Source organism: Scyliorhinus canicula, chromosome 21 (genome assembly GCF_902713615.1).
Source record: "Scyliorhinus canicula chromosome 21, sScyCan1.1, whole genome shotgun sequence".
Lineage (NCBI taxonomy): Eukaryota > Metazoa > Chordata > Chondrichthyes > Carcharhiniformes > Scyliorhinidae > Scyliorhinus > Scyliorhinus canicula.
Window position 1 is genome coordinate 5,732,852 of NC_052166.1, and position 24,526 is coordinate 5,757,377.

Consider the following 24,526-nt stretch of genomic DNA (forward strand, 5'->3'; position numbering starts at 1 on the left):
GCGGCATTTAAGGGACATCAAGCCAAACGTATGAATATTGGGAAGTGCATACAGTTTTGGATAAGGCAGGGACCATAGTCAGCACAGGTTTAGAGGGCTGAAGGGCCTGTTCCTGTGCTGTATTGCTCTTTGTTGAGGGGTTACACTCAGCGCACACAGTTCCATGTTCCGTTCTCCCTATCCCACCTTGGAACAGTCCGACAGCGTCCATCTGGTCAAACCCCCTTCAGGAACCTTGCACGTTGCGACGAGATGGAAACTCCGGAAAATAAAGGCCCGATTTACCCAGCCTCTCGCCATGGGATTACCCTCCAGAGAGGGGAGGGGGAAAAAAAAAGGGGCTGACCCCCTCAGAAGAAATTCCTCCTCATCTCCATCTTCAATGGGAGACCCCCCAGTTCTGGATTCCCCCCCCCCCCCCCCCCCCCAACGAGCGGGACAACATCCTCCCAGCATCCACCCTGTCAAAACAAAACGTTTCAACGGGATCACCTCCTGTCCTTCTAAACTCTGATGGGTACAGGACCCCGACCTGCCCAACCCTTTCCTCATCGGACACACCCCCCTCCTTCACCCTGGGAATCGGCCCCGTGAACCTTCTCCAAATGGCCTCCGTCCTGATGAAAGACGTAACAAACTGAAAGATCCCAGAAGGCTTACCTTCCTCGAAGGGGGTGTACTCAACCTTGTAGGTTCCATCACCCTTGTCTTGGATAACAGCGTCTGTGCGAGCGCCCGAGGGGTTAGTAACTCGGGCTTTCACGTGGTTGCCACCAGCATTGGACAGATTCCTGGCGTCGACATTGAACTCGGTGGTGGCCTCACGGAAGACCCCTGGAGGTTGGGTGGGTGAGAGAAGAATGGTTGAGTGAAAGGGGAGGTGGAGGATATACAAAATTAAAAATCAGCTATCCCACTCCTGTGTAAAGTCATTCTTTACTTGAAGCCTGAGGCCCAACAGTGGCAAACACACACAACACACAAATCTGGCCTGTGCTGGCCCCTTTGTGGCAGCTATCCAATTAGTCCTCCATTCCCTACCCCCCGCAGCTCTTCCTGGCCCAGCCCACCACCCACTCCCCACAAACTCTTCTCTGCTCCATTCACCCCCCCCCCCCCCCCCAACCCCTCTTTCCTAATGAGAGATAGTTGGGGGATTTGACTGGAAAACATGAAAGATGAACAAATAGAACATAGAACATTGAACAGTACAGCACAGAACAGGCCCTTGATGTTGTGCCGAGCAATGATCACCCTACTCAAACCCACGTATCCACCCTATACCCGTAACCCAACAACCCCCCCCCTTAACCTTACTTTTTAAGGACACTACGGGCAATTTAGCATGGCCAATCCACCTAACCCGCACATCTTTGGACTGTGGGAGGAAACCGGAGCACCCGGAGGAAACCCACGCACACACGGGGAGAACGTGCAGACTCCGCACAGACAGTGACCCAGCCGGGAATCGAACCTGGGACCCTGGAGCTGTGAAGCATTTATGCTAACCACCATGCTACCGTGCTGCCCCACCTGCTCCCATAAATCCCCCCCACACACATCCAGACACCTGCAGTCCACCCCATTGATGGATCCTCGAATGAGAAGACTCACCTCGACCTTCGACCCCAGGTCCGTACACCTTGACCCCCGAGGTGTCGACTGCCGGCTCCACCTGGAGCTTGGCGGGGAAGTTGGGCACAGGCTGCCCTCCGTACTTGATGGTGATGGTATAGGTGCCGGGGTAGAGGGGGATGTAGGTGATGGTGTAGGTGCCGTCGCCGTTGTCCTGGATATGGACCTCCGCCGGGGTGCCGGAGTCCGAGATGATCTCGATGTTGAGCTCGGCCGGGCCGGCCCCAGCGCAGTCCACCACAAAGTCGCCCGACTCGCCCACCCTGCCCCGCTCTAGGCCCGGGCCCCAGGCTTTCACCTTGGACGCGTCGAAGGAGGCCTGGATGCCTGCCTTGAAGGGGGAGCTGGGAATGTGCGTATCGGCGAACAGGATGTTGATGAGGTAGTCGCCCGGCTCAGTGGGCAGGTAGGACACGGAGCACGTGCCATCGCCGTTGTCCAGGCACTCTATCTTGGCCTCGCAGGGGCCCTCGACAGTGAGGCCCAGTCCTCCCATTCCAGCCCCCTTGGTGTCAATGGTGAAGGGAGCTGGAGAACCGACCAGACCCTCTCTCAAACCAGGGCCGTAGGCTCGGACCTAAAACAAAAAAAGGGGGATAAAAAAAAGGTTGGAAAGTCAATGCCACATCAGACAAGGGAAGCCATTCAGCCCATCCATCCCATCTCCGCCCGTTATTTAGTGAAGGCGATAAAAGATGGCGGCCATTTTGGACAGACGTTAAGGTGCAATCTCTTCACTCAAAGAGGGTTGGGAATCTTGAGATTTCTTCCCTCCTCTCCTCTTCCCAAAGAGAAAGCTCGGCTGTCGAGCATATTCGAGATGCTGGGCGTGAGAGATTCTCGCCTCGAGGGAATAGTGGGATGGGGGCAGGGAAAAGTGGAGACGAGCAGTCATAGTCTTGGTGAATTGCCAGGGGTGGGGGGGGGGGGAGAAGAGCAGGGTTTGGGAAAGCGAGGGCCAAATGGCCTTTTCCAGCTCTGGTTTTCTTCCCACGCCCAACAATTCAAAGAGGGGCTGCCCCCTCAGGCACAGAGTGCCACCTCATCAGAGGGTTGGCGGGGTGGGGGGGGAACCGCGCCCAGGAAACATTACCCCACTGGGAGAAAGCCACCTTTCAGGCGGAGATGTCAGCCACTCCCCTCCCTCCCTACCCCTCCAGGGTCCGTCTCCCCCCTCAGGCCATCATTGGAAGTGCAGCACGAGGGCGCAAGCCTCACCGCCCCTGCCACCCCCCCCCAAGGCAACACATCTAACCTTGGACGGGTTTGAGGGTGCGACCGCCTCGAGTGGGAATGGGCTGCCTGGCACGGGGACGCCATCGTAGGTCACGTCCACCTGGTAGGGCCCCTCGTCCCGGGGTATGAACTTCACCACGCTGTTGTCGGCGCTCAGTCCCGGCTCCACCTTGCACGGCACCGGCTTGCTGGCGGGGCCGGTGATCTTGGCGCCCACCTTGCCCTGGCCTCCTGCGCCCTTGGACTTGACCGTGAACTCCTGGTCACTGCCCACTTCCACCTCTGTTGAGAAAGAAGGGGACAACAGCAATATGTTTAATGGTATTGGTTAGCTTATTGCCCCCCCCCCCCCCCCCCCCACCCCGAAACATTCTCCACTGGCCTCTGTTGGGACCAGAATTGTGCCCAAAGTGGGCAAAGATGGCGCAGGACTCCAGCCAGGCTTTGCCCTGTAACCAACTTGTTTCAAATCAACGGGACAGCAGGGAACCTCGGACGATCTCTCTCTTCTTCCCCCCCCCCCCCCCAACCACAATAGAAATGACAAAGGCAGCCATTCTGCCCATCACACCTCCTGCCAGCCCTTCGTAAAGGCTTTATAAAACTCACCACCCTCCCATCTCCCAATCAATTCTTCAATAGTTGATGGGTTTCACAAAAATAAAAAAGGGAATGCCCATGAGGGAGAGGGAAAGGGAGAGAGAGAGAGAGAGAGAGGGAAAGAGAGAGAGAGGGAGAGGGAAAGAGAGAGAGAGAGAGAGAGAGGGAAAGAGAGAGAGGGAAAGAGGGAAAGAGAGAGAGAGGGAAAGAGGGAAAGAGAGAGAGAGGGAGAGAGGGAAAGAGAGAGAGAGGGAGAGAGGGAAAGAGAGAGAGAGGGAGAGAGGGAAAGAGAGAGAGAGGGAGAGAGGGAGAGAGAGGGAAAGAGAGAGAGAGGGAGAGAGGGAAAGAGAGAGAGAGAGGGAGAGAGGGAAAGAGAGAGAGAGAGGGAAAGAGAGAGGGAGAGGGAAAGAGAGAGAGAGGGAAAGAGAGAGAGAGGGAAAGAGAGAGAGAGAGAGAGATAGAGATAGAGAGAGAGAGAGAGAGGGAGAGGGAGAGGGAGAGAGGGAGAGAGATGACAGACTCCAAACAGAGTCTTCCCTCACCACCACATGCCCCTCGAGTCGAGGGGGAGGGTGACCTGGCGCTCGAGTACCACGGCTCTTTCGGCTCAGTGTTCCAGGATGGGACCCCCCACGATTTTGCAACCCTTTGGAGAGAGTCATTGATCGGGAAGTAGGGGCTGGTTTAGCTCAGTGGGCTTGCAATGCAGAACAATGCCAGCAGCGCGGGTTCAAATCCCGTACCAGCCTCCCCGAACAGGCGCCGGAATGTGGCGACTAGGGGCTTTCCACAGTAACTTTATTGAAGCCTACTCGTGACAATAAGCGATTATTATTAAGTTTGGAGGGGCTGGTGTCACGTTCTTTGGAACCGATGGGAGGTCTAATCGGAACGTTTTTTGGAAAAGCTGATTCATGGTATACGGGCATTACTGGCTGGGTCAGTGTTTATTGCCCATCGCAGATGCTGTACATCTATAGTTTAAAAAAAAGCCTACACGGGTGATCAGGGAGAAGCTGTTCCCCTAGGTTGAGGGATTGGGAAACTGAAACCGGACCAGCCATATAAATACATGGGAATCCTGCGGAGAATAACTCACCTCCTGACTCCTCAGAGCCTGTCCACCATCTATAAGGCACAAGGCAGGAGTTTTAGGAAATAATGGTAGTTTTGAGAGATTGATATTTGTATCGGTAAGCGAGGTATAGCTTAAGCGTGTTTAATTTGGAGGGTTAAAACCTATCGTTAGATCCGTGCTGGACAAAGGGGGTTGGCAAGTTCCAACTGTGTTTCTGTTGTGCTCAGAGGGGGTTTGAACATAGAACATACAGAAGGAGGCCATTCGGTCCATCGAGTCTGCACTGACCAGACTGTGGATGGAAACCGGAGCACCCGGAGGAAACACGCGCAGACACGGGGAGAACGTGCAATGCCCCATACCGTACGAAAAATAAAAAAGGGCACCAATTTGCCCATTAGTTCACCCATTTTAAAAAAAAGAACCGGGGGCAAGAGTCTCCCTTTTGCTGGTGCCCAGGGGCTTTACCGACAGCGTGGGTCTGCCGCACAATGGGAAACCCCGGCTCCCGGGGCTTTACCGACAGCGTGGGTCTGCCGCACAATGGGAAAACCCGGCTCCCGGGGATTTACCGACGGCGTGGGTCTGCCGCACAATGGGAAACCCCGGCTCCCGGGGATTTACCGACAGCGTGGGTCTGCCGCACAATGGGAAACCCCGGCTCCCGGGGCTTTACCGACGGTGTGGGTCTGCCGCACAATGGGAAACCCCGGCTCCCGGGGCTTTACCGACGGTGTGGGTCTGCCACACAACGGGAAACCCCGGCTCCCGGGGCTTTACTGACGGCGTAGGCCTGCCGCACAACGGGAAACCCCGGCTCCCGGGGATTTACCGACAGCGTGGGTCTGCCGCACAACGGGAAACCCCGGCTCCCGGGGATTTACCGACAGCGTGGGTCTGCCACACAACGGGAAACCCCGGCTCCCGGGGCTTTACCGACGGCGTGGGTCTGCCGCACAACGGGAAACCCCGGCTCCCGGGGATTTACCGACAGCGTGGGTCTGCCGCACAACGGGAGACCCCATTGACCGGCCGGTGTAACGAAGAATCCCACCGGCGGGTTGGGGCAGAAATGTGGCGGGGCGGAGAATCCAGCCCCAGAGATTTGGCTTCCAGGGAACGAGGGTTTTTCACCAAGATGGAGTGGAGATTTGGGAACTCTCCTCACATTTAAGCGGTACTCGGATATGCTTGAGGAAGCGCTGTCATGTTTGAATAGTTCCAGTTCCCCAAGGGCTGGAGAAGTGGGGGGGGGGGGGTAGGCTGTACAGCCGAATGTAGGCCGGAGCAGCCATGATGGGCTTCCTCCTGTTTGACGCAGCCTTCCACAAGGATCCACCCTCGCTGCCATTGCCACCCCCACCTCCCTCGGACCAGCCAAAACAAAAGTCGGAAACAAAGTTGGACTCACTGTCACCGAGGCCGTTAATCTTGATCTTGCTCAAGTCCAAAGTGGGGGCCACTCCGATGTTGAAGGGGCTCTTTGGAATGTTGTCACCTCCATACGTCACACCTATTCCCAGGTTACCCTGAGTTTGAGGAGCAGGCGGGGAAGAAAACAAAACCATAATACGTCAAAACTAGACCAGAGACGGGACTAACTCATTCAGCACCATCGTCCCATGTCATCCCGTTACACAGAAACAGGAGGAGGCCTATCCAGCCCCGCTCCGGAGCTGATACACAGGAAGAGTCCATTCAGCCCCTGTTTCAGGTCGACCAAGTTGGTCAACGTTTGGAGCTCTCCTTCACGAATGGCAAATTAAATCGGATCAATTAACTGTAGAAGCGGAGAGATTGCTGAGCAGATTTACAAGGGATTTGGGAGAGTTACAGGCCTAGTCACAGCCCACCCATAAGCTCAGAGTGGAGCAAACAGGCTCCAGGGGCTGAATGGGGCCTACCTGTGTTCCTATGGAAACTGGGGCCTGAATGCCCTCACAATCCTGCACCTTTGAACAACAGTTAAGGAGGTGCTGCATCGGACACGGGTCGTACCTGCTGTATGGGGGTGTATTTCACAGTGTGACTGTCGTCGTGATTATCTACAATCTCAAAGTCTCGCACAGCCTCGGCCTTGCTTGGTCCGGTGAACTGGACGTTGGGTTTGGCCTTGCCCGCTCCTTTGGTATGAAGGGTGAAGTGTGTGGGTTTGCCCATCTCAACTCCTAAGGGGGAGAGAAAGAAAAGGGAAACAAAAAAAAAAAAAAAAAAGTGCACAGAAAATGTTATCAGCAACAAGATAGACAGTGAAAAAGCCAAAACCATACCCCCCCCTCCCCACACGCCTCATTATTTTCCCAATTAAGGGGCAATTTAGCGTGGCCAATCCACCTACCCTGCACATCTTTGGGTTGTGGGGGCGAAACCCACGCAAACACGGGGAGAATGTGCAAACTCCACACGGACAGTGACCCAGAGCTGGGATCGAACCTGGGACCTCAGCGGCGTGAGGTAGCAGTGCTAACCAATGCACCACCGTGCTGCCCACTCGACACCTTAAGCGGGGAAATTAGGGACGAACAATAAATGCTGGTCCCGGCCGGCGACACTCACGACTGCAGGCACTGTCCTATGAAATGACTGACACGATCCAACATGGCCACCAACCCACAATGCACTGCAAAACCACCAGCATCGAAAAGGGAGCTTCTCTTACCAGTCCTGCTCAATCCAGGGCCATCAGCCTTCACTCTGCTGGCATCGTGAGAAGGATCCACTTTCACTCTCAGTGGACTCATCGGAATAGCCTGAGACACAATTAAAAACGGCAGGAGGAACATTGTAAAATCGACTGGGCTGCATGAAAATCTCAAATCAAACCACATACAGAGATAGAATCTGATCAGTTTTTGTTGAGGTGAGAATTCATTCATTGTACAGAAAGCCCCGTTTCGCCCCCCTCCCCTGGCACAACACGTATCGTGGGGTTGGGGGGGGGGGGGATTCAGAGGCCTATAAACATCACCTTGAGGCTCTGCCCCAGATGTTGGAGAGTTACGGTTTAAGTTCAGAACTCTCCATGTCCTAACTCACACAGAGTCCCCATTCACCAGTCACCCCTGTGCTCGCTGACCGATACTGGCTCCCCGTCCAGAAACTCCAAAATCCACATCCTGGTTTTCACAATCCTCCCCATCTCTGCAACCTCCTCCAGCCCCTACAACCCTCCCTATCTCTGTAACCTCCTCCAGCCCCTACAACCCTCCCTATCTCTGTAACCTCCTCCAGCCCCTACAACCCTCCCTATCTCTGTAACCTCCTCCAGCCCCTACAACCCTCCCTATCTCTGTAACCTCCTCCAGCCCCTACAACCCTCCCTATCTCTGTAACCTCCTCCAGCTCCTACAACCCTCCCCATCTCTGTAACCTCCTCCAGCCCCTACAACCCTCCCTATCTCTAACCTCCTCCAGCCCCTACAACCCTCCTCCAGCCCCTACAACCCTCCCTATCTCTAACTTCCTCCAAACCCTACAACCCTTCCCATCTCTGTAACCTCTTCCAGCCCCTAAAACCCTCCCCATCTCTGTAACTTCCTCCAGCCCCTACAACCCTCCCTATCTCTGTAACCTCCTCCAACCCCTACAACCCTCCCCATCTCTGTAACCTCCTCTAGTCCCTACAACCCTCCCTATCTCTGTAACCTCCTCCAGCCCCTACAACCCTCCCCATCTCTGTAACCTCCTCTAGTCCCTACAACCAACCTCCTCCAGCCCCGACAACCGTCCAAGATCTCTGCACTCCTCCAATTTCTCTCTCTCTCCTCGATGCTCCCTGAACACCAACCTCTTCGACCGAGCTTGCGGCCGCCCGTGGTCCAGATGTCAAGTTCAGTCTGATTGAACCTCCAGCAAAACGCAGTCAAAGATGGGATGCGTTCACAGGCAGGGTTTGCGGGGCACACACACCACACACACACGAAGCACCCTTCCCCCATTCCATACTCACCTGATCAGCAAAGAGGACCATGATGGTGTAGTGTCCAGCTCCGGGGGCTGTGTACTTGACCGTGAAAGTGTCGTTATCGTTCCGAATGATGTCAAAATCGATGTCTGCCTCGGCTGGGCCCACTACTCCTGGGGCGCATTTGATCCCAATGCTCACATCACCTGGAGAAAAAGAGTGGAAATTGAGGGTTCGGAGAGAGGGTTCAATTCCAACTCAACAAACAAGTAGACAGCTTTGAATTGCTAAATCAGCATCGGAGGCCATTCGCTGGCCCCCTCCAGAGCGGGTCATCACGGATATTGTATTATTTTTTTTATTGGAATTTTTTGCAGAAAATATAACAAAAAGTATAGCAAAAAGCAGTAATATGCAACTAACAGCCCCATAACACCCACAATTCCCCCCATACCGTAACATCACATGTATCACATTCCCCCCCCCCCCCCCAAACAAGAGAACTTAACCATAAATTAAAATTAGATAAATCAAATTTAAATAAAATAAGCTAACATAATCAACGCCCCCCCCCCCCCCGGGTTGCTGCTGCTACTGTCCCAGTACCCTATCGTTGAGCCAGAAAGTCGAGGAAAGGTTGCCACCGTTTAAAGAACCCTTGCACCGATCCTCAGGGCGAATTTAACCTTCTCAAGCTTAATAAAGCCCGCCATTTCATTGATCCAGGTCTCCACGCTTGGGGGCCTCGCGTCCTTCCACTGTAGCAAAATCCTTCGCCGGGCTACTAGGGATGCAAAGGCCAGCACACCGGCCTCTTTCGCCTCCTGCACTCCCGGCTCTACCCCAACCCCAAAGATCGCGAGTCCCCATCCTGGCTTGACCCTGGATCCCACCACCCTCGACACTGTCCTCGCCACCCCCTTCCAGAACTCCTCCAGTGCTGGGCATGCCCAGAACATATGGGCATGGTTCGCTGGACTCCCCGAACACCTGACGCACCTATCTTCACCCCCAAAGAACCTACTCAACCTCGCCCCAGTCATGTGGGCCCTATGCAGCACCTTGAATTGGATGAGGCTAAGCCGCGCACACGAGGAGGAAGAATTTACCCTCTCCAGGGCATCAGCCCATGTCCCGTCTTCAATCTGTTCCCCCAGTTCCCCCCACTTCGTTTTCAGCTCCTCTACTGACGCCTCTTCCTTCTCCTGCATAAGCTTGTAGATATCGGATATCTTCCCCTCCCCGACCCAGACCCCCGAGAGCACCCTGTCACTCACCCCCTTCGCGGGGAGCGCAGGGAATCCCTCCACCTGCCGTCTAGCAAATGCCTTTACCTGCAGATATCTAAACATGTTTCCCGGCGGGAGCCCAAATTTCTCTTCCAACTCCCCCAGGCTCGCAAACCTTCCGTCGATAAACAGGTCCTTCAGCTGTCTAATGCCCGCTCTATACCATCCCCGAAATCCCCATCCATGTTCCCCGGGACGAACCTATGGTTCCCCCTTAACGGAGCCTCCATCGAGCCCCCCACTTCTCCCCTATGTCGCCTCCACTGCCCCCAAATCTTGAGGGTAGCCGCCACCACCGGACTCGTGGTATACCTCGTGGGAGGGAGCGGCCACGGCGCCGTTACCAGGGCCCCCAGGCTTGTATCCCCACAGGACGCTCTCTCCATCCGTTTCCATGCTGCCCCCTCCCCCTCCATCACCCACTTACGCACCATCGACACGTTGGCCGCCCAGTAATACCGAGAGGTTGGGCAACGCCAGCCCCCCCCCATCCCTACTCCGCTTCAAGAAGACCCTCTTCACCCTCGGGGTGCCATGCGCCCAAACAAATCCCATGATGCTGCTGGTCACCCTTTTAAAAAAGGCCCTAGGGATAAAGATGGGCAAGCACTGGAAGAGGAACAAGAACCTCGGGAGAACCGTCATTTTGACGGATTGCACTCTGCCCGCCAGCGATAGCGGCACCATGTCCCACCTTTTAAATTCCTCCTCCATCTGTTCCACTAGTCTGGTGAAGTTAAGCTTATGAAGAGCCCCCCAACTCCTGGCCACCTGCACCCCCAGGTACCTGAAACTCTTCACTGCCCTCCTGAAGGGGAGCCTCCCAATTCCCTCCTCCTGATCTCCCGGGTGCACTACAAATACCTCGCTCTTTCCTAAGTTCAGCTTATAGCCCGAGAAGCCCCCAACGGATATTGTATTATTAACTGCCCTCTCAAACAGGTCTCTCATCTTCGATGACCTACAGGTTTGCTGACGATACGACCATAGTGGGCCGGATCTCGAATAACGACGAGTCAGAATACAGGAGGGAGATAGAGAACCTAGTGGAGTGGCGCAACGACAACAATCTCTCCCTCAATGCCAGCAAAACTAAAGAGCTGGTCATTGACTTCAGGAAGCAAAGTACTGTACACACCCCTGTCAGCATCAACGGGGCCGAGGTGGAGATGGTTAGCAGTTTCAAATTCCTAGGGATGCACATCTCCAAAAATCTGCCCTGGTCCACCCACGTTGACGTTACCACCAAGAAAGCACAACAGCGCCTATACTTCCTCAGGAAACTAAAGAAATTCGGCATGCCCACATTAACCCTTACCAACTTTTACAGATGCACCATAGAAAGCATCCTATTGGGCTGCATCACAGCCTGGTATGGCAACTGCTCGGCCCAGGACCGTAAGAAACTTCAGAGAGTCGTGAACACCGCCCAGTCCATCCACACGAACCTGCCTCCCATCCATTGACTCCATCTACACCTCCCGCTGCCAGGGGAAAGCGGGCAGCATAGTCAAAGATCCCTCCCACCCGGCTTACTTACTTTTCCAACTTCTTCCACCGGGCAGGAGATTCAGAAGTCTGAGAACACGCACAAACAGACTCAAAAACAGCTTCTTCCCCGCTGTCACCAGACTCCTAAATGACCGTCTTATGGACTGACCTCATTAACATGACACCCTGTATGCTTCATCTGATGCCGGTGTTATGTAGTTACATTGTGTACCTTGTGTTGCCCTATTATGTATTTTCTTTTATTCCCTTTTCTTCCCATGTATTGAATGATCTGTTGAGCTGCTCGCAGAAAAATACTTTTCACTGTACCTCGGTACACGTGACAATAAACAAATCCAATCCTATCTACACACATATACCCTCAGGGCCTCTTCGGTTACCAATGGTCACCACAAACATTGAAATGCCACCAATTAAAGTTTACCCCTTCAAGGGGTGGGTGGTCTTTTGTTTGGTACTCAAAGAGTTACACCCCTCCCCCAACTACATCCCTCTGCTCCTGCTCTCCCCCCCCCCCCCACCTTTAGAATTGCACCCCAATATTGTCTCTCCCATGTCCTTCCCACCCCAAAAAAAACAAATGGCTTCAAATGCCCCCTCTCTGGCTAGGAGGCAATCGGCAGGGAAGACCTCGTTACCTTGCCCAGCTTCAGCACAGTCCACGGTGAAGTAGGTCGGCTCGAAGGCCTTCAGCCCAGTCTTGGCCACGCCCGGGCCGTAAACCTTGACCTTCTGGGGGTGACTGCCTGCTCCCACGTTGACCTGGAGTAGGGGGAAAGAGTGTGTCAACAATGCAAAGAGAGAGTTGGGAGTCAAAGAGTTCAAAGGGCACAAAAAGAGACGGTGCCGACTCACCCTGAAGGGGCTCTCGGGTATGTTGACCCCGCCCCAAGACACCATCACTGTGTGCTTGAGGGGCTTCTTGGGAGTGTACGAGCAGGAGTAGGTGCCGTCTTTGTTGTCCTTCACACGTACATCGATGGGTAGGCCTTCAGAATCCTTAGAAAAGGGAATTTTAAAAATTTAACGGTTGACTGTGGTTGGAATTCCTCATTAGATACAGAAAAGATGGGTGGGGGTGGAGGAAAGAAGAAAAATAAGACAAGGCATTCTAGGCGACCTCTTACCTGACCGTACACCTTCAGTTGGGCCTTGCCACCATTCTTGGCATCCACGGTGAACTCAGCTGGTTTGTTGATGACCATTCCTGTGCTCTCTAACCCTGGGCCGTAGGCTCGCACCTGCAGAAGAGGAGAGTGTAAGAGATTCCCTGCATCCAATTGGAGGCTTCTGTCCTGTCCATGCCCAAGCCCCCCCCCCCCCCCCCCCCCCCCCGACTTCTCGGCCTTCAAAACATGTGCAGATTTCTTAATCCAAACAGAAATCCATTTGCCCAAACTTTTACGATGCTTTAATTACACCTCTGGCTTCCCAGAGGCCGAGCGGTGTTGCAAACCAGGATTCTTTAAAAACACATATGCAGAGCAGTCAAACACACAGTAACCCAGGAGAGTCAGGTCAGTAAATTTGCAGATGATACGAAGATTGGTGGAGTTGTGGATAGTGAGGAGGGCTGTTGTCGGCTTCAAAGAGACATAGATAGAATGCAGAGCTGGGCTGAAGTGGCAGATGGAGTTTAACCCTGACAAGTGTGAGGTTGTCCATTTTGGAAGGACAAATCTGAATGCGGAATACAGGGTTAATGGTAGGGTTCTTGGCAATGTGGAGGAGCAGAGAGATCTTGGGGTCTATGTTCATAGTTCTTTGAAAGTTGCCACTCAAGTGGATAGAGCTGTGAAGAAGGCCTATGGTGTGCTAGCGTTCATTAGCAGAGGGATTGAATTTAAGAGCCGTGAGGTGATGATGCAGCTGTACAAAACCTTGGTCAGGCCACATTTGGAGTACTGTGCGCAGTTCTGGTCACCTCATTTTAGGAAGGATGTGGAAGCTTTGGAAAAAGGTGCAAAGGAGATTTACCAGGATGTTGCCTGGAATGGAGAGTAGGTCATACGAGGAAAGGTTGAGGGTGCTAGGCCTTTTCTCATTAGAACGGAGAAGGATGAGGGGCGACTTGATAGAGGTTTATAAGATGATCACGGGAATAGATAGAGTAGACAGTCAGAGACTTTTTCCCCGGGTGGAACACACCATTACAAGGGGACATAAATTTAAGATAAATGCTGGAAGATATAGAGGGGATGTCAGAGGTAGGTTCTTTACCCAGAGAGTAGTGGGGGCATGGAATGCACTGCCTGTGGAAGTAGTTGAGTCGGAAAATTTATGGACCTTCAAGCGGCTATTGGATAGGTACTTGGATTAGGGTAGAATAAGGGAGTGTAGGTTAACTTCTTAAGGGCAGCACGGTAGCATTGTGGATAGCACAATTGCTTCACAGCTCCAGGGTCCCAAGTTCGATTTCGACTTGGGTCACCGTCTGTGTGGAGTCTGCACATCCTCCCCGTGACTGCGTGGGTTTCCTCCGGGTGCTCCGGTTTCCTCCCACAGTCCAAAGATGTGCAGGTTGGGTGGATTGGCCATGCTAAATTGTCCAAAATTCTATGATTAACCTAGGACAAAAGTTCGGCGCAACATCGTGGGCCGAAGGGCCTGTTCTGTGCTGTATTTCTCTATAAAGTCGGGTTCCGGCCACACCCTGCCGATCCAACTAGACAGCGTTGCCATGGGATCCCCTCGAGACCCAATGCTTGCCAACACCCCTGTCGAGTTCCACGAGAAAAGCATCCACAATGTGCGACCCGGAACCTCTTATCCAATTGCGTATTTCCGACACTTGCTACGCCCATCTGTGAATTCCAATATGCGAGCTTCCTTCCACACTCAACGGGATCTATCCATCGAAGATAGGAGCAGGAGGCAGCCATTCGGCCCTTCTGCAGCCTGTTCCACCACCACGACTGATCTTCTATCTCGAAGCCACACTCCTTTCCCCTTTCAGTCAAGAAGTCGATTTCCTTCTTAAAGATATTCAGCGACTGGTCCTCCACAGCAACCTGTGGTTGAGAATGCCACAGGTTCAAATCCCCCCCCCCTCGGAGTGAAGAGGTTTCTCCTCCTCCTCAGTCCTGAACGGACGACCCTGTATAAGAGACTGTGATCCCTTGTTCTTGAACCCCCCCATCCTGTCTGTCCAGCTCAGTCAGAACTTTATACGTTTCAATGTCATCCCCTCACATTCTTCTCAACTCCACTGAACACGGGGCCCCAGTTGACCCAGCCTCTCCTCTTTGCAATCCTGACATCACAGGAATCAGTCGGGTGAATTCCGCTGCATCCTCCATGGCAACTATATCCTAGGAGACCAAAATTTCCCATAATACCCCAGGTGCAGCCTCACCAAGGCCCTGGGCAAGGGTCCAAGGCCTCCTTGCTCTTGTACTCACGTCCTCTCGCAATGAAGGGCAACGCTGCGCTTTTGCCCAACGCAACATTTGGGCTCAAGTGGGAATCCCATGGCAACCGCATCTATTTGGGTCGACGGGGAGTTGCCGGAACTTCACTGCGCACATTGTTGAAGTCAGAAGTCCGGTGTGGTCTTAGCCCTTTGTAAATCTAGCACGGCCCCTCAAGAGCACCACGTACTGGATCAAAAGGGTGCAGAGGAGATTTACCAGGATGTTGCCTGGTATGGAGGGAAAATCTTATGAGGAAAGGCTGATGGACTTGAGGTTGTTTTCGTTAGAGAGAAGAAGGTTAAGAGGTGACTTAATAGAGGCATACAAAATGATCAGAGGGTTAGATAGGGTGGACAGCGAGAGCCTTCTCCCGCGGATGGAGGTGGCTAGCACGAGGGGACATAGCCTTAAATTGAGGGGTAATAGATATAGGACAGAGGTCAGAGGTGGGTTTTTTTACGCAAAGAGTGGTGAGGCCGTGGAATGCCCTACCTGCAACAGTAGTGAACTCGCCAACATTGAGGGCATTTAAAAGTTTATTGGATAAGCATATGGATGATAATGGCATAGTGTAGGTTAGATGGCCTTTAGTTTTTGACTTCCCATGTCGGTGCAACATCGTGGGCCGAAGGGCCTGCACTGCGCTGTGTCGTTCTATGTTCTATGTTCTATGAACCGTAGTGTATGGGTATCCTCTCTGACGAACAGGTTATCAAACAGACCCGGTGAATGGATAAAAATGGAGCAGGTGGAATTCAATGGAAGCAGACGAGAGGTTATCCATTTTGGATTAAAAACAGAGAGCAGGGTACTTTCTAAATGGAAAAGGGGTCAAGTACAGGGAATGCCCAAAGGGATTTGAAGGTACAGGTGCCACACGTCCTTAAAATGCCAGGAACAAATGTAGAAGATAATCAAAAGGCTAATGGAATGCAAGACTTTACAAGAAGAGGATTGGAATATAAAGACACAGGGGTTATGCTGCAACTATGTAAACCCCTGGTTAGACCCCACTTGGGTCACTGTGAGAAGCTCTGGGTACCGCCCAGGAACAGCCAGTGGGACACCCGTGTGGCAGTTTTAGACTCCCCACCCAGCAGAGACAAATCTCTCAGCGCCCCCGCCCCCCACAATGAAAATGAAATGAAAATGAAAATCGCTTATTGTCACGAGTAGGCTTCAATGAAGTTACTGTGAAAAGCCCCTAGTCGCCACATTCCGGCGCCTGTCCGGGGAGGCTGGTACGGGAATCGAACCGTGCTGCTGGCCTGCTTGGTCTGCTTTAAAAGCCAGCGATTTAGCTCAGTGAGCTAAACCAGCCCCATATCTTGTATGTCTCAATGAGATCGCCTCCCATTGTTCGAAACTCCAGAGAATATAGACCCGATTTACTCAGCCTCATTGTAGGACAGCCGCCCCACCCCACTCACCCAGGGACCCCCAATCTACTGAACCTTCACTGTACTGACTGACAAGGCAAGTATGTCCCTCCTTCCATACGGAGGCCAAATCCTCCTGTGATGAATGTAGGAATTTCAGATATATTGTATTGTATGTATTTTGTACAGTAAGAGCGAACAGCCTGGGTTAGAGTAGGGTTTTTAAGGAGTGAGGTGTGATGAATGTCAGAATTTCAGACAGTGTTGAATCTATTTGGTGCAGCAAGGGTTAAAAACCTGGGTTAGTGCATGACTGCTGCAGTTATGATTTTAAAATAAATCCTGGTTTGAAAGGTTTTGGGAGCCAGAAGTGCAATTAAGGCACCATAAAAGCTTGGGCTATTGAAGTTTTGTCTAGATGAAGGGGGGGTTCCCCTGTGGAGTTAATTAGATAGTCGAGCCTCTGCTCTCACAGAACATACAGTGCAGGAGGAGGTTATTCGGCCCATCGAGCCCTCACTTCCACCCTATCTCCGTAACCCAATAACTCCACCTAACCTTTTTTGGTCACTAAGAGCAATTTATCATGGCCAATCCACCCAACGTCTTTGGACTGTGGGAGGAAACCAACGCAGACACGGGAGAACATGCAGACTCCTCACAGACAGGGACCCAGCGGGGAATCGAACCTAGGACCCTGGCGCTGTGAAGTCACAGTGCTATCCACCTGTGCTGCCCCCTCACTGCACTTCAGTTAAAGATTTGACTGGGGTTGGATCAGAAGCAGTTCACGCCCGGGAACAGGATAGGCAGTCAGTGAATCGAGACAGACATGAGTTTTCAGCTGGCTCTGGAGACGGCAGTCAAAACATGAAGACAGTTTCTAAAGGCTTCAGCCAGAGATCCTGCAATTATTCTCACACGATGCAGATTCATCTCTCGTAACCGTCTCAAAGTAAAGTATCAGCATTACAAAGTGGATTGAGGGATGAGATGGTTTTGTAGTTTTAGTGGGAATAAAGATAGCAGTTAAGGGTCACTGTGTCACTATATTGATCAACTACATTGGGATCTGGTTCGGGATGGCAATACTTTGCACGGTTTCTTACCTTCTCCGGTTTGAAGTTGGTCAGGGCGGGTTTGATCTCAGCCATGTAGGGACTGTACTTAATGTCCTCGTTGTTGCAAAGAACATGCACGGCGTACTCGCCAGCTTCAGTCGGCCAGTAGCGGACATCACACGATCCGTCGCCTTTGTCGTCACACTCGATCTTGGCCTGGGATGGACCCTCCACGGAGAAACCTATTGGTCAGGAAAGGGGAGGGCCCAGAATGCCACAGGTCAGTCACACTACATCACACACAAAAAATATAGGAGGCCCATTCAGCCCCTCTCGAGCCTGTTACACAGGAACAGGAGGAGGCCCATTCAGCCCCTCTCCAGCCTGTTACACAGGAACAGGAGGAGGCCCATTCAGCCCCTCTCGAGCCTGTTACACAGGAACAGGAGGAGGCCCATTCAGCCCCTCTCCAGCCTGTTACACAGGAACAGGAGGAGGCCCATTCAGCCCCTCTCCAGCCTGTTACACAGGAACAGGAGGAGGCCCATTCAGCACCTCTCCAGTCTCTTACACGGGAACAGGAGGAGGCCCATTCAGCCCCTCTCGAGCCTGTTACACGGGAACAGGAGGAGGCCCATTCAGCCCCTCTCGAGCCTGTTACACGGGAACAGGAGGAGGCCCATTCAGCCCCTCTCGAGCCTGTTACACGGGAACAGGAGGAGGCCCATTCTGTCCCTCTCGAGCCTGCTCCTCCATTCAATCAGATCACAACTCCACCTCCTCCTCTTCCCCAACCCACAAACCCACCTGGCAATGTAACTCTTAATCCTCATGGGGAGACTCGTAGGGGGCTGGAGGAGGTTACAGAGATGGGGAGGCTCGTATGGGGCCTAGTGGGCTGGAGGAGGTTACAGAGATGGGGAGGCTCTCGGGGGCCTGGAGGAGATTACAGAGATAGGGAGACTCGTATGGGGCCTAGTGGCTGGGAGGAGGTTACAGAGATAGGGAGGCTCATAGGGGGCTGGAGGAGGTTACAGGCCAAGAGCGGGTGTGGGGTTTAGGCAGGGTTGGAGTGGGTAACCCTGCCAGCAGAGCCCGAGCTCCATGCGCAGCCTCAGTTTTGGGCCTCAGAATCTCTGCACTCCACCCAAACACCTTTCCCCCTCAGGGAGTGGGCGGGGATGAGCATCCTGTGGACTCGGGTCAAACAGCTAACGAAGGCCGCGCACGCACCCTCTCACACCCCTCTGGGGCGACTCACCCAGCGTCCCCACGTCCGTGCCAATCGCCTCGACGACGAAATCGGCCGACTGCCCAGCGATTCCTCCCTCCAGGCCTGGCCCCCAGGCCCGGACCTTCTGAGGACCGGCCTCTGATCCAACCTTCACCTCGAACGGACTGCCGGAGAAAACACAGGCTTAATTGGCGGGGCAAAACCCCCCCACCGACATCCCAACCACCCCACGCCGCTCCCACCGACATCCCAATGTCCTGTGAGAGTACCTTTAAGAAATAGGTGCTTAAGAAATGTACCTTTAAGGAATGGGTGTTTATCAGTGATGTCAGAGAGTGGGTGGAGCTGGGCTGTCTGTCAGCTTTTTACTTTCGTTTTAGGCTGTAGGGTGTGTTTTAGTTTCGTTTTCAGTGTTGGAGCTGAAGCCAGACAGAGCAGGTGTACTGCTGATCTCTCTGCCATCAAAAGACTATCTCTCGATCATTTGGTGAATTCAGAATAATAAATGAAAATAAAAAATGAAAAATCGCTTATTGGCACGAGTAGGCTTCAAATGAAGTTACTGTGAAAAGCCCCTAGTCACCATATTCCAGCACCTGTTCGGGGAGGCTGGTATGGGAACTGAACCGTGCTGCTGGCCTGCCTCGGTCTGCTTTAAAAGCCAGCGATTTAGCCCTGTGCTAAACCAACCCCTTTTCAGTAGTGAATGTAAACCTGATGTGCTTCTGTTAAAAAAAAAGTGTTTCTTCTGTCTTCTGGATGTTGTTCGGGAAGTTATTAAGGATTACTTAGTCTTGTATTCTTTGGGGGCTGTATTTGAATTGATGGTTGCCAAGATGTTCACTGTATGTTTTAAAAAGGTTAATTTGGGTTCATAGAATAAACATTGTTTTGCTTTAAAAATTACTTTTCCATTTCTGCTCTACCGCCCCTGTAGAGTGGGCTGTGTGCTCCCCATACCACCTGTGGGTCAGGTGAACTCCATGATCCACTTTGGGGTTCTCTAAACCCTGGCCCATAACACCAACCACCCCACGTACACCCCCCCCATCCACTTCCTCTGCGCCACCGGCAGCAGAACGTTCTGGAAAAACAAGGCGGGGGGGGGAGAAAAGAAAAACAAAATAGGGAGAAAGGACGACACTCGAGGGACTCCATACTAACCTGCGGGGAATGTGCTGGCCTCCCCAAGTGATGGAGACTGTGTAGGTCCCTGACGAATTGGGATAGTACTCGCAGGAATAGACTCCGTCGCCCAGATCTTTCTGCTTGACCAGCTCCTCGTGACCCTCTGGCAGGAGGGCGGGTCAGAGGTTAAAGGGTAAGTAGACAAAACCAAAAAAAAAAGTTAACATTTTTCAAAGCTCCTTACACCAGGACCCCGCCTCTCTTCTCTTCCCCCCCCCCCCCCCTTTTGTCCCCCCCCCCCACGAGAAGGGAATTCCCAACACCTTTGTGGAAGATTACTGATGAGCCAAAGATGGAGAACGGCCCATCCCGTAGGAAGCTGGGCAAGACCCGACCCCCCCCCCCCCCCCAACCAACCCCCTGCATACCCCTCCCTGATCTCCTCGAAATACTCACTTGGTCCCTTCACCACCACCTTCAGCTCACCGCTGCCCGCTCCTTTGGTGTAGACCTTGAAATCTGCCGTCTCCTTGGCACGTACGCCCTTGGGCTGCAGGCCACGGCCAACCGCACGACAGGAGCTGGGGTTGCACGCTGTCCGAGAGAGAGAGGGAAAACCAAACGTGAGGAAATGAGAGAGAGAGAGAGAGAGAGAGAGAGACACACGCATACACCCGTCTGCTCAAACCAGTCCCCGACAGATTACTTCCCCTCCCTCTGCCACCTACCCATCTCCCGGGTGTCCGGGGGGGGGGGGGGGGGGGGGGGGAGAGACCTGGACCCCAGGGAAGGAGGAAACACGCGGGGAATATTGGTTGAAAAAAAAAATCCTGTTAAATCTTTTTCTCTGGGACTCATCAGGGCAGATGCAAGAATACCAAATTTCAAAGGGGGAGCAAGAATTTAAAGAGCAGCACGGCGGCACAGTGGGCTACAGTGCTGCTGCCTCACGGCGTCAGGGACCAGAGTTCACTTCCGGCCTATGTGGAGTTGGCACTCTCTCTCTCTCCACCAATCTGCGTGGGTTCCCTCCGGATGCTCGCACGGTGTGCAGGTTAGTTGGATCGGCCTGGCCAAATTGCCCCTTAGGTGTCCAAAGGTGTATAGGTTAGGCAGGGTTATGGAGATAGGGTGGGGTGACTGGGCCTGGCTACGGTACCCTTTTTGAGGGTCAGAGCAGACCGGATGGGCCAAATGGCCCCCTTCGCCCCTGGAGGGATTCTATCGTTCTATGGGAGGAACGGGCACAAGAGTTTGGCAAGTTGGCCCCGATTGGTCAGGGAATCTCCATGGTGAATGCACCAAGAAAACACATATTTCACGGCCAAATCAGCTCGCCAACACCCACCAGAAGCTACAGATGTTCGTCGGTATGCAAGGAAAAGCAACATGACCAGGCATGTCTCTTTTCAAATGAGCAGGGAAAGAAAAAAAAACCGTGGAAATCACTGGTACATGACGGCGTCCCAACCAGATTGGACTTGCTAACCAAGCCACACGCCATCCTTTCCTCCTGCCAAATAAGTCGACGTTCCCTCAGAAAATTGGCAGTGCGCCCCGATGCAGGAGGGTCACCAAAAGCGTCACCCGTACCGGCCCTGGGAAGGTCTCACACACACCACCCCCCCCCCCACCGATCAATAAGACTTCCAAATGAAGCCAATTGTACCAGTGTTTCATCACCAAGGAACCTTGCCCTGATGCTCTCTGCTTGGCCAAAACCCATGCTTCCCCCCCCCCCCGCCCCCCAAATTGTTAAGCATTTCACCTAACCGTACTCACCCCCCTCCCCCACACACTTATGAATCCCTGTGGCCACTTGGGAGCACAGTCTGCCCTCGACCGCTCATCCTATTGGCATGCATCCCCCCCTGCCAACAGGTGACAGATGGGGCAAATACCCCACTGCCCGTTTCCTCCGGAGCACCATGTCGCTACACTTCAACTTGCGCTGACCTTCGCCAAGAGGAGGCCTTAGAATTAGCAGCAGCAGGCCATTCGGCCCCCTTGAGCTCGATCTTCCACCCATTCAATAAGGCCTCAACTCCACTTTCCTGTCCGCTTCCCCCGCAACCTTTGACCCGGACTCCCTCCCCACGAGGAGGAGGGGGAGGAGGGGGAGGGGGGGGGAAGAAAAGATCCCCTCAGCATTCACCCCGTCAAACCCCCCCCCCCCTCCCCCCACCCACGAATCTGATATGCTTCAATAAGATGACCCCCCTCGCTCTTCCAAACTCCGATACAGGGCCCCGACCTGCTTAACCTTTTCCTCATCAGAAAAACCACCTTCATCCCAGGATTTGGCCCAGTGAAATTCCTGTGAGCAGCCTCCGACTAGAGTGTATCCCTCCTCAAGCAAGGGCAAGGAGACTGAAACTGTGCGCAGTACTCCAGCTGCAGAAACACCAATACCTTGTACAGCTGAAGCAAGACTTCCCGACTGTTATACTCCAACCCCCCCCCCATTACACACAATTACCTCCAGACAGGGGCGCATCGAAAGCAGTCGTCACCCGACCGTTACGGAATAGTCAACGGAGAAAGAGAGACAGAGGGAAGAGAGAGAAAGCACCATCTTCTGACGCACCGAGGTCAGCAGGGAGAAGTCAAAGGTCGATCAGACTGGACGCAGCTCTGGAGGTAAGCAGGCAGTTGGAAGAAGACAACGGAGAAGGAGAGAGAGCGTGAGAGAGAAAAAAAAAGAGAAGGAAAGAAAGCATGAGAAACATCATCGGAGCTGGAGAACATTACGGAAACCTGGTTCTTTAGGAAAGTCGCCTCATGGCTACCCAGTTACCAAACTAATCCGGTTTAGCACAAGACTAGCTGCCAACACAACCCTAAGCCCCTCGGAGAGAGGAGCTCAGTGCAGAATTACCAGAACGTTCCCTGATCTCAAGAGGGCTAGATCGGGGATATTGGAATTTAGAAGATTCCGGAGGGGCTGAATGGGCCTCCTCCTGTTGCTGTGTAACAGGCTCAAGAGGGGCTGAATGGGCCTCCTCCTGTTCCTGTGTAAGAGACTGAAGAGGGGCTGAATTGGCCTCCTCCTTCCTGTTGCTGTGTAACAGGCTCGAGAGGGGCTGAACGGGCCTCCTCCTTCCTGTTGCTATGTAACAGGCTCGAGAGGGTCTGAATGGGCCTCCTCCTATTCTGACAACTCCCAAGCCCTTTTCCTGGTAATTGTGTGGGTGGGATAAGGCCTACCTTCGGCAATGGTGACGGTGAAGGGGCTCTTGGGTATCTGCGCCCCGGCGAAAGTGACATAGATGGTGTGCACGCCTTCGACAATGGGCCTGTAGGTACAGCGATAGGAGCTGTTGCCACGATCTTCGAGCTGAATCTCCACCGTGTCCTTCTTCCCCATCGGGTCAGAAATGTTCACGGCAACATCTCCAACACCAGCACCTGCAGAGAGAGAGAGACTTGGCTTTTAAAAACACACAAAAACATCTTTAAACATCTGATTTCACAGGGTCACTATTCAAACACCAAGAGTTAGTCATTCCAGGCAACCCAACCCCTTACATCCCTCTCAGCAACCCTCCCTATCACTGTAACATCCTCCAGCCCTCCCCATCTCTGTAACCTCCTCCAGCCCCTACAACCTTCCCTATCTCTGTAACCTCCTCCAGCCCCTACAACCCTCCCTATCTCTGTAACCTCCTCCAGCCCCTACAACCCTCCCTATCTCTGTAACCTCCTCCAGCCCCTACAACCCTCCCTATATCTGTAACCTCCTCCAGCCCCTACAACCCTCCCTATCCTCTAACCTCCTCCAGCCCCCACAACCCTCCCTATCTCTGTAACCTCCTCCAGCCCCTACAACCCTCCCTATCTCTGTAACCTCCTCCAGCCCCTACAACCCTCCCTATCTCTGTAACCTCCTCCAGCCCCTACAACCCTCCCTATCTCTGTAACCTCCTCCAGCCCCTACAACCCTCCCTATGACTGTAACCTCCTCAGCCCCTACAACCCTCACCATCTACAACCTCCTCCAACCCTCCCCATCTACAACCTCTTCGAACCCTCCCTATCTACAGCCCTTTGGGCAGCATCGGTTGCACAACTGGATAGCACTGTGGCTTCACAGCACCAGGGTCCCAGGTTCGATTCCCCGCTGGGTCACTGTGTGGAGTCTGCACATTCTCCCAGTGTGTGCGTGGGTTTCCTCCGGGTGCTCCGGTTTCCTCCCACACAGTCCAAAGATGTGCAGGTTAGGTGTATTGGCCGTGATAAATTGCCCTTAGTGTCCAAAGAAAAAAAAGGTACGGGTGGAAGTGAGGGCTTAAGTGGGGCGAATGGCTCCCTTCTGCACGGTGCGTTCGATGTACAGCCTCCTCCAACCATCCCCATTTACAACCTCCTCAAACCCGTACAACTCTCCCCATCTCTGTAACCTCCTCCAGCCCCGACCACTCTCCCCATCTCTGTAACCTCCTCCAGCCCCGACCACTCTCCCCATCTCTGTAACCTCCTCCAGCCCCTACACCCCTCCCTATCTCTGTAACCTCCTCCAGCCCCTACCACTCTCCCTATCTCTGTAACCTCCTCCAACCCCTACAACCCTCCCCATCTCTGTAACCTCTTCCAGCCCCTACACCCCTCCCTATCTCTGTAACCTCCTCCAGCCCCTACCACTCTCCCTATCTCTGTAACCTCCTCCAACCCCTACAACCCTCCCTATCTCTGTAACCTCCTCCAGCCCCTACACCCCTCCCTATCTCTGTAACCTCCTCCAGCCCCTACAACCCCTCCCTATCTCTGTAACCTCCTCCAGCCCCTACAACCCTCCCTATCTCTGTAACCTCCTCCAGCCCCTACAACCCTCCCTATCTCTGTAACCTCCTCCAGCCCCTACAACCCTCCCTATCTCTGTAACCTCCTCCAGCCCCGACCACTCTCCCCATCTCCGTGACGTCCTACAAACCCCCCGCCCTCGTGAACATCTCCCAAATCTCATCGCTGCACCATTGGTGGCCGTGTCTTCAGCTACCCGAGGGACCCAAAGCTCTGGAATCTTTCTTCCCACACCCCTCAAAAAAAAAAACAAAAAA

At 53.4% G+C, this 24,526-nt stretch overlaps 1 protein-coding gene across 1 annotated transcript in view; it reads right to left on the bottom strand.

Annotated features, from left to right (window-relative positions):
* Positions 1–22,884, bottom strand: part of flna (filamin A, alpha (actin binding protein 280)) — a 63,748-nt gene extending 40,864 nt beyond the window's left edge. Inside the window, exons 1-15 of the mRNA XM_038782565.1 lie at positions 22,677–22,884; positions 19,926–20,063; positions 19,506–19,632; positions 18,369–18,505; positions 17,156–17,349; positions 12,382–12,495; positions 12,110–12,253; positions 11,893–12,016; positions 8,499–8,659; positions 7,209–7,299; positions 6,548–6,717; positions 5,961–6,078; positions 2,891–3,153; positions 1,615–2,212; positions 661–834 (exon numbers count right to left, since the gene is read on the bottom strand). Of these exons, the coding sequence (XP_038638493.1) occupies positions 661–834; positions 1,615–2,212; positions 2,891–3,153; positions 5,961–6,078; positions 6,548–6,717; positions 7,209–7,299; positions 8,499–8,659; positions 11,893–12,016; positions 12,110–12,253; positions 12,382–12,495; positions 17,156–17,349; positions 18,369–18,505; positions 19,506–19,632; positions 19,926–20,063; positions 22,677–22,836 (2,713 nt within the window). The 5' untranslated portion in view covers positions 22,837–22,884. The remainder of the gene's footprint in view (positions 1–660; positions 835–1,614; positions 2,213–2,890; positions 3,154–5,960; positions 6,079–6,547; positions 6,718–7,208; positions 7,300–8,498; positions 8,660–11,892; positions 12,017–12,109; positions 12,254–12,381; positions 12,496–17,155; positions 17,350–18,368; positions 18,506–19,505; positions 19,633–19,925; positions 20,064–22,676) is intronic.
* Positions 22,885–24,526: the final 1,642 nt, after the last annotated feature.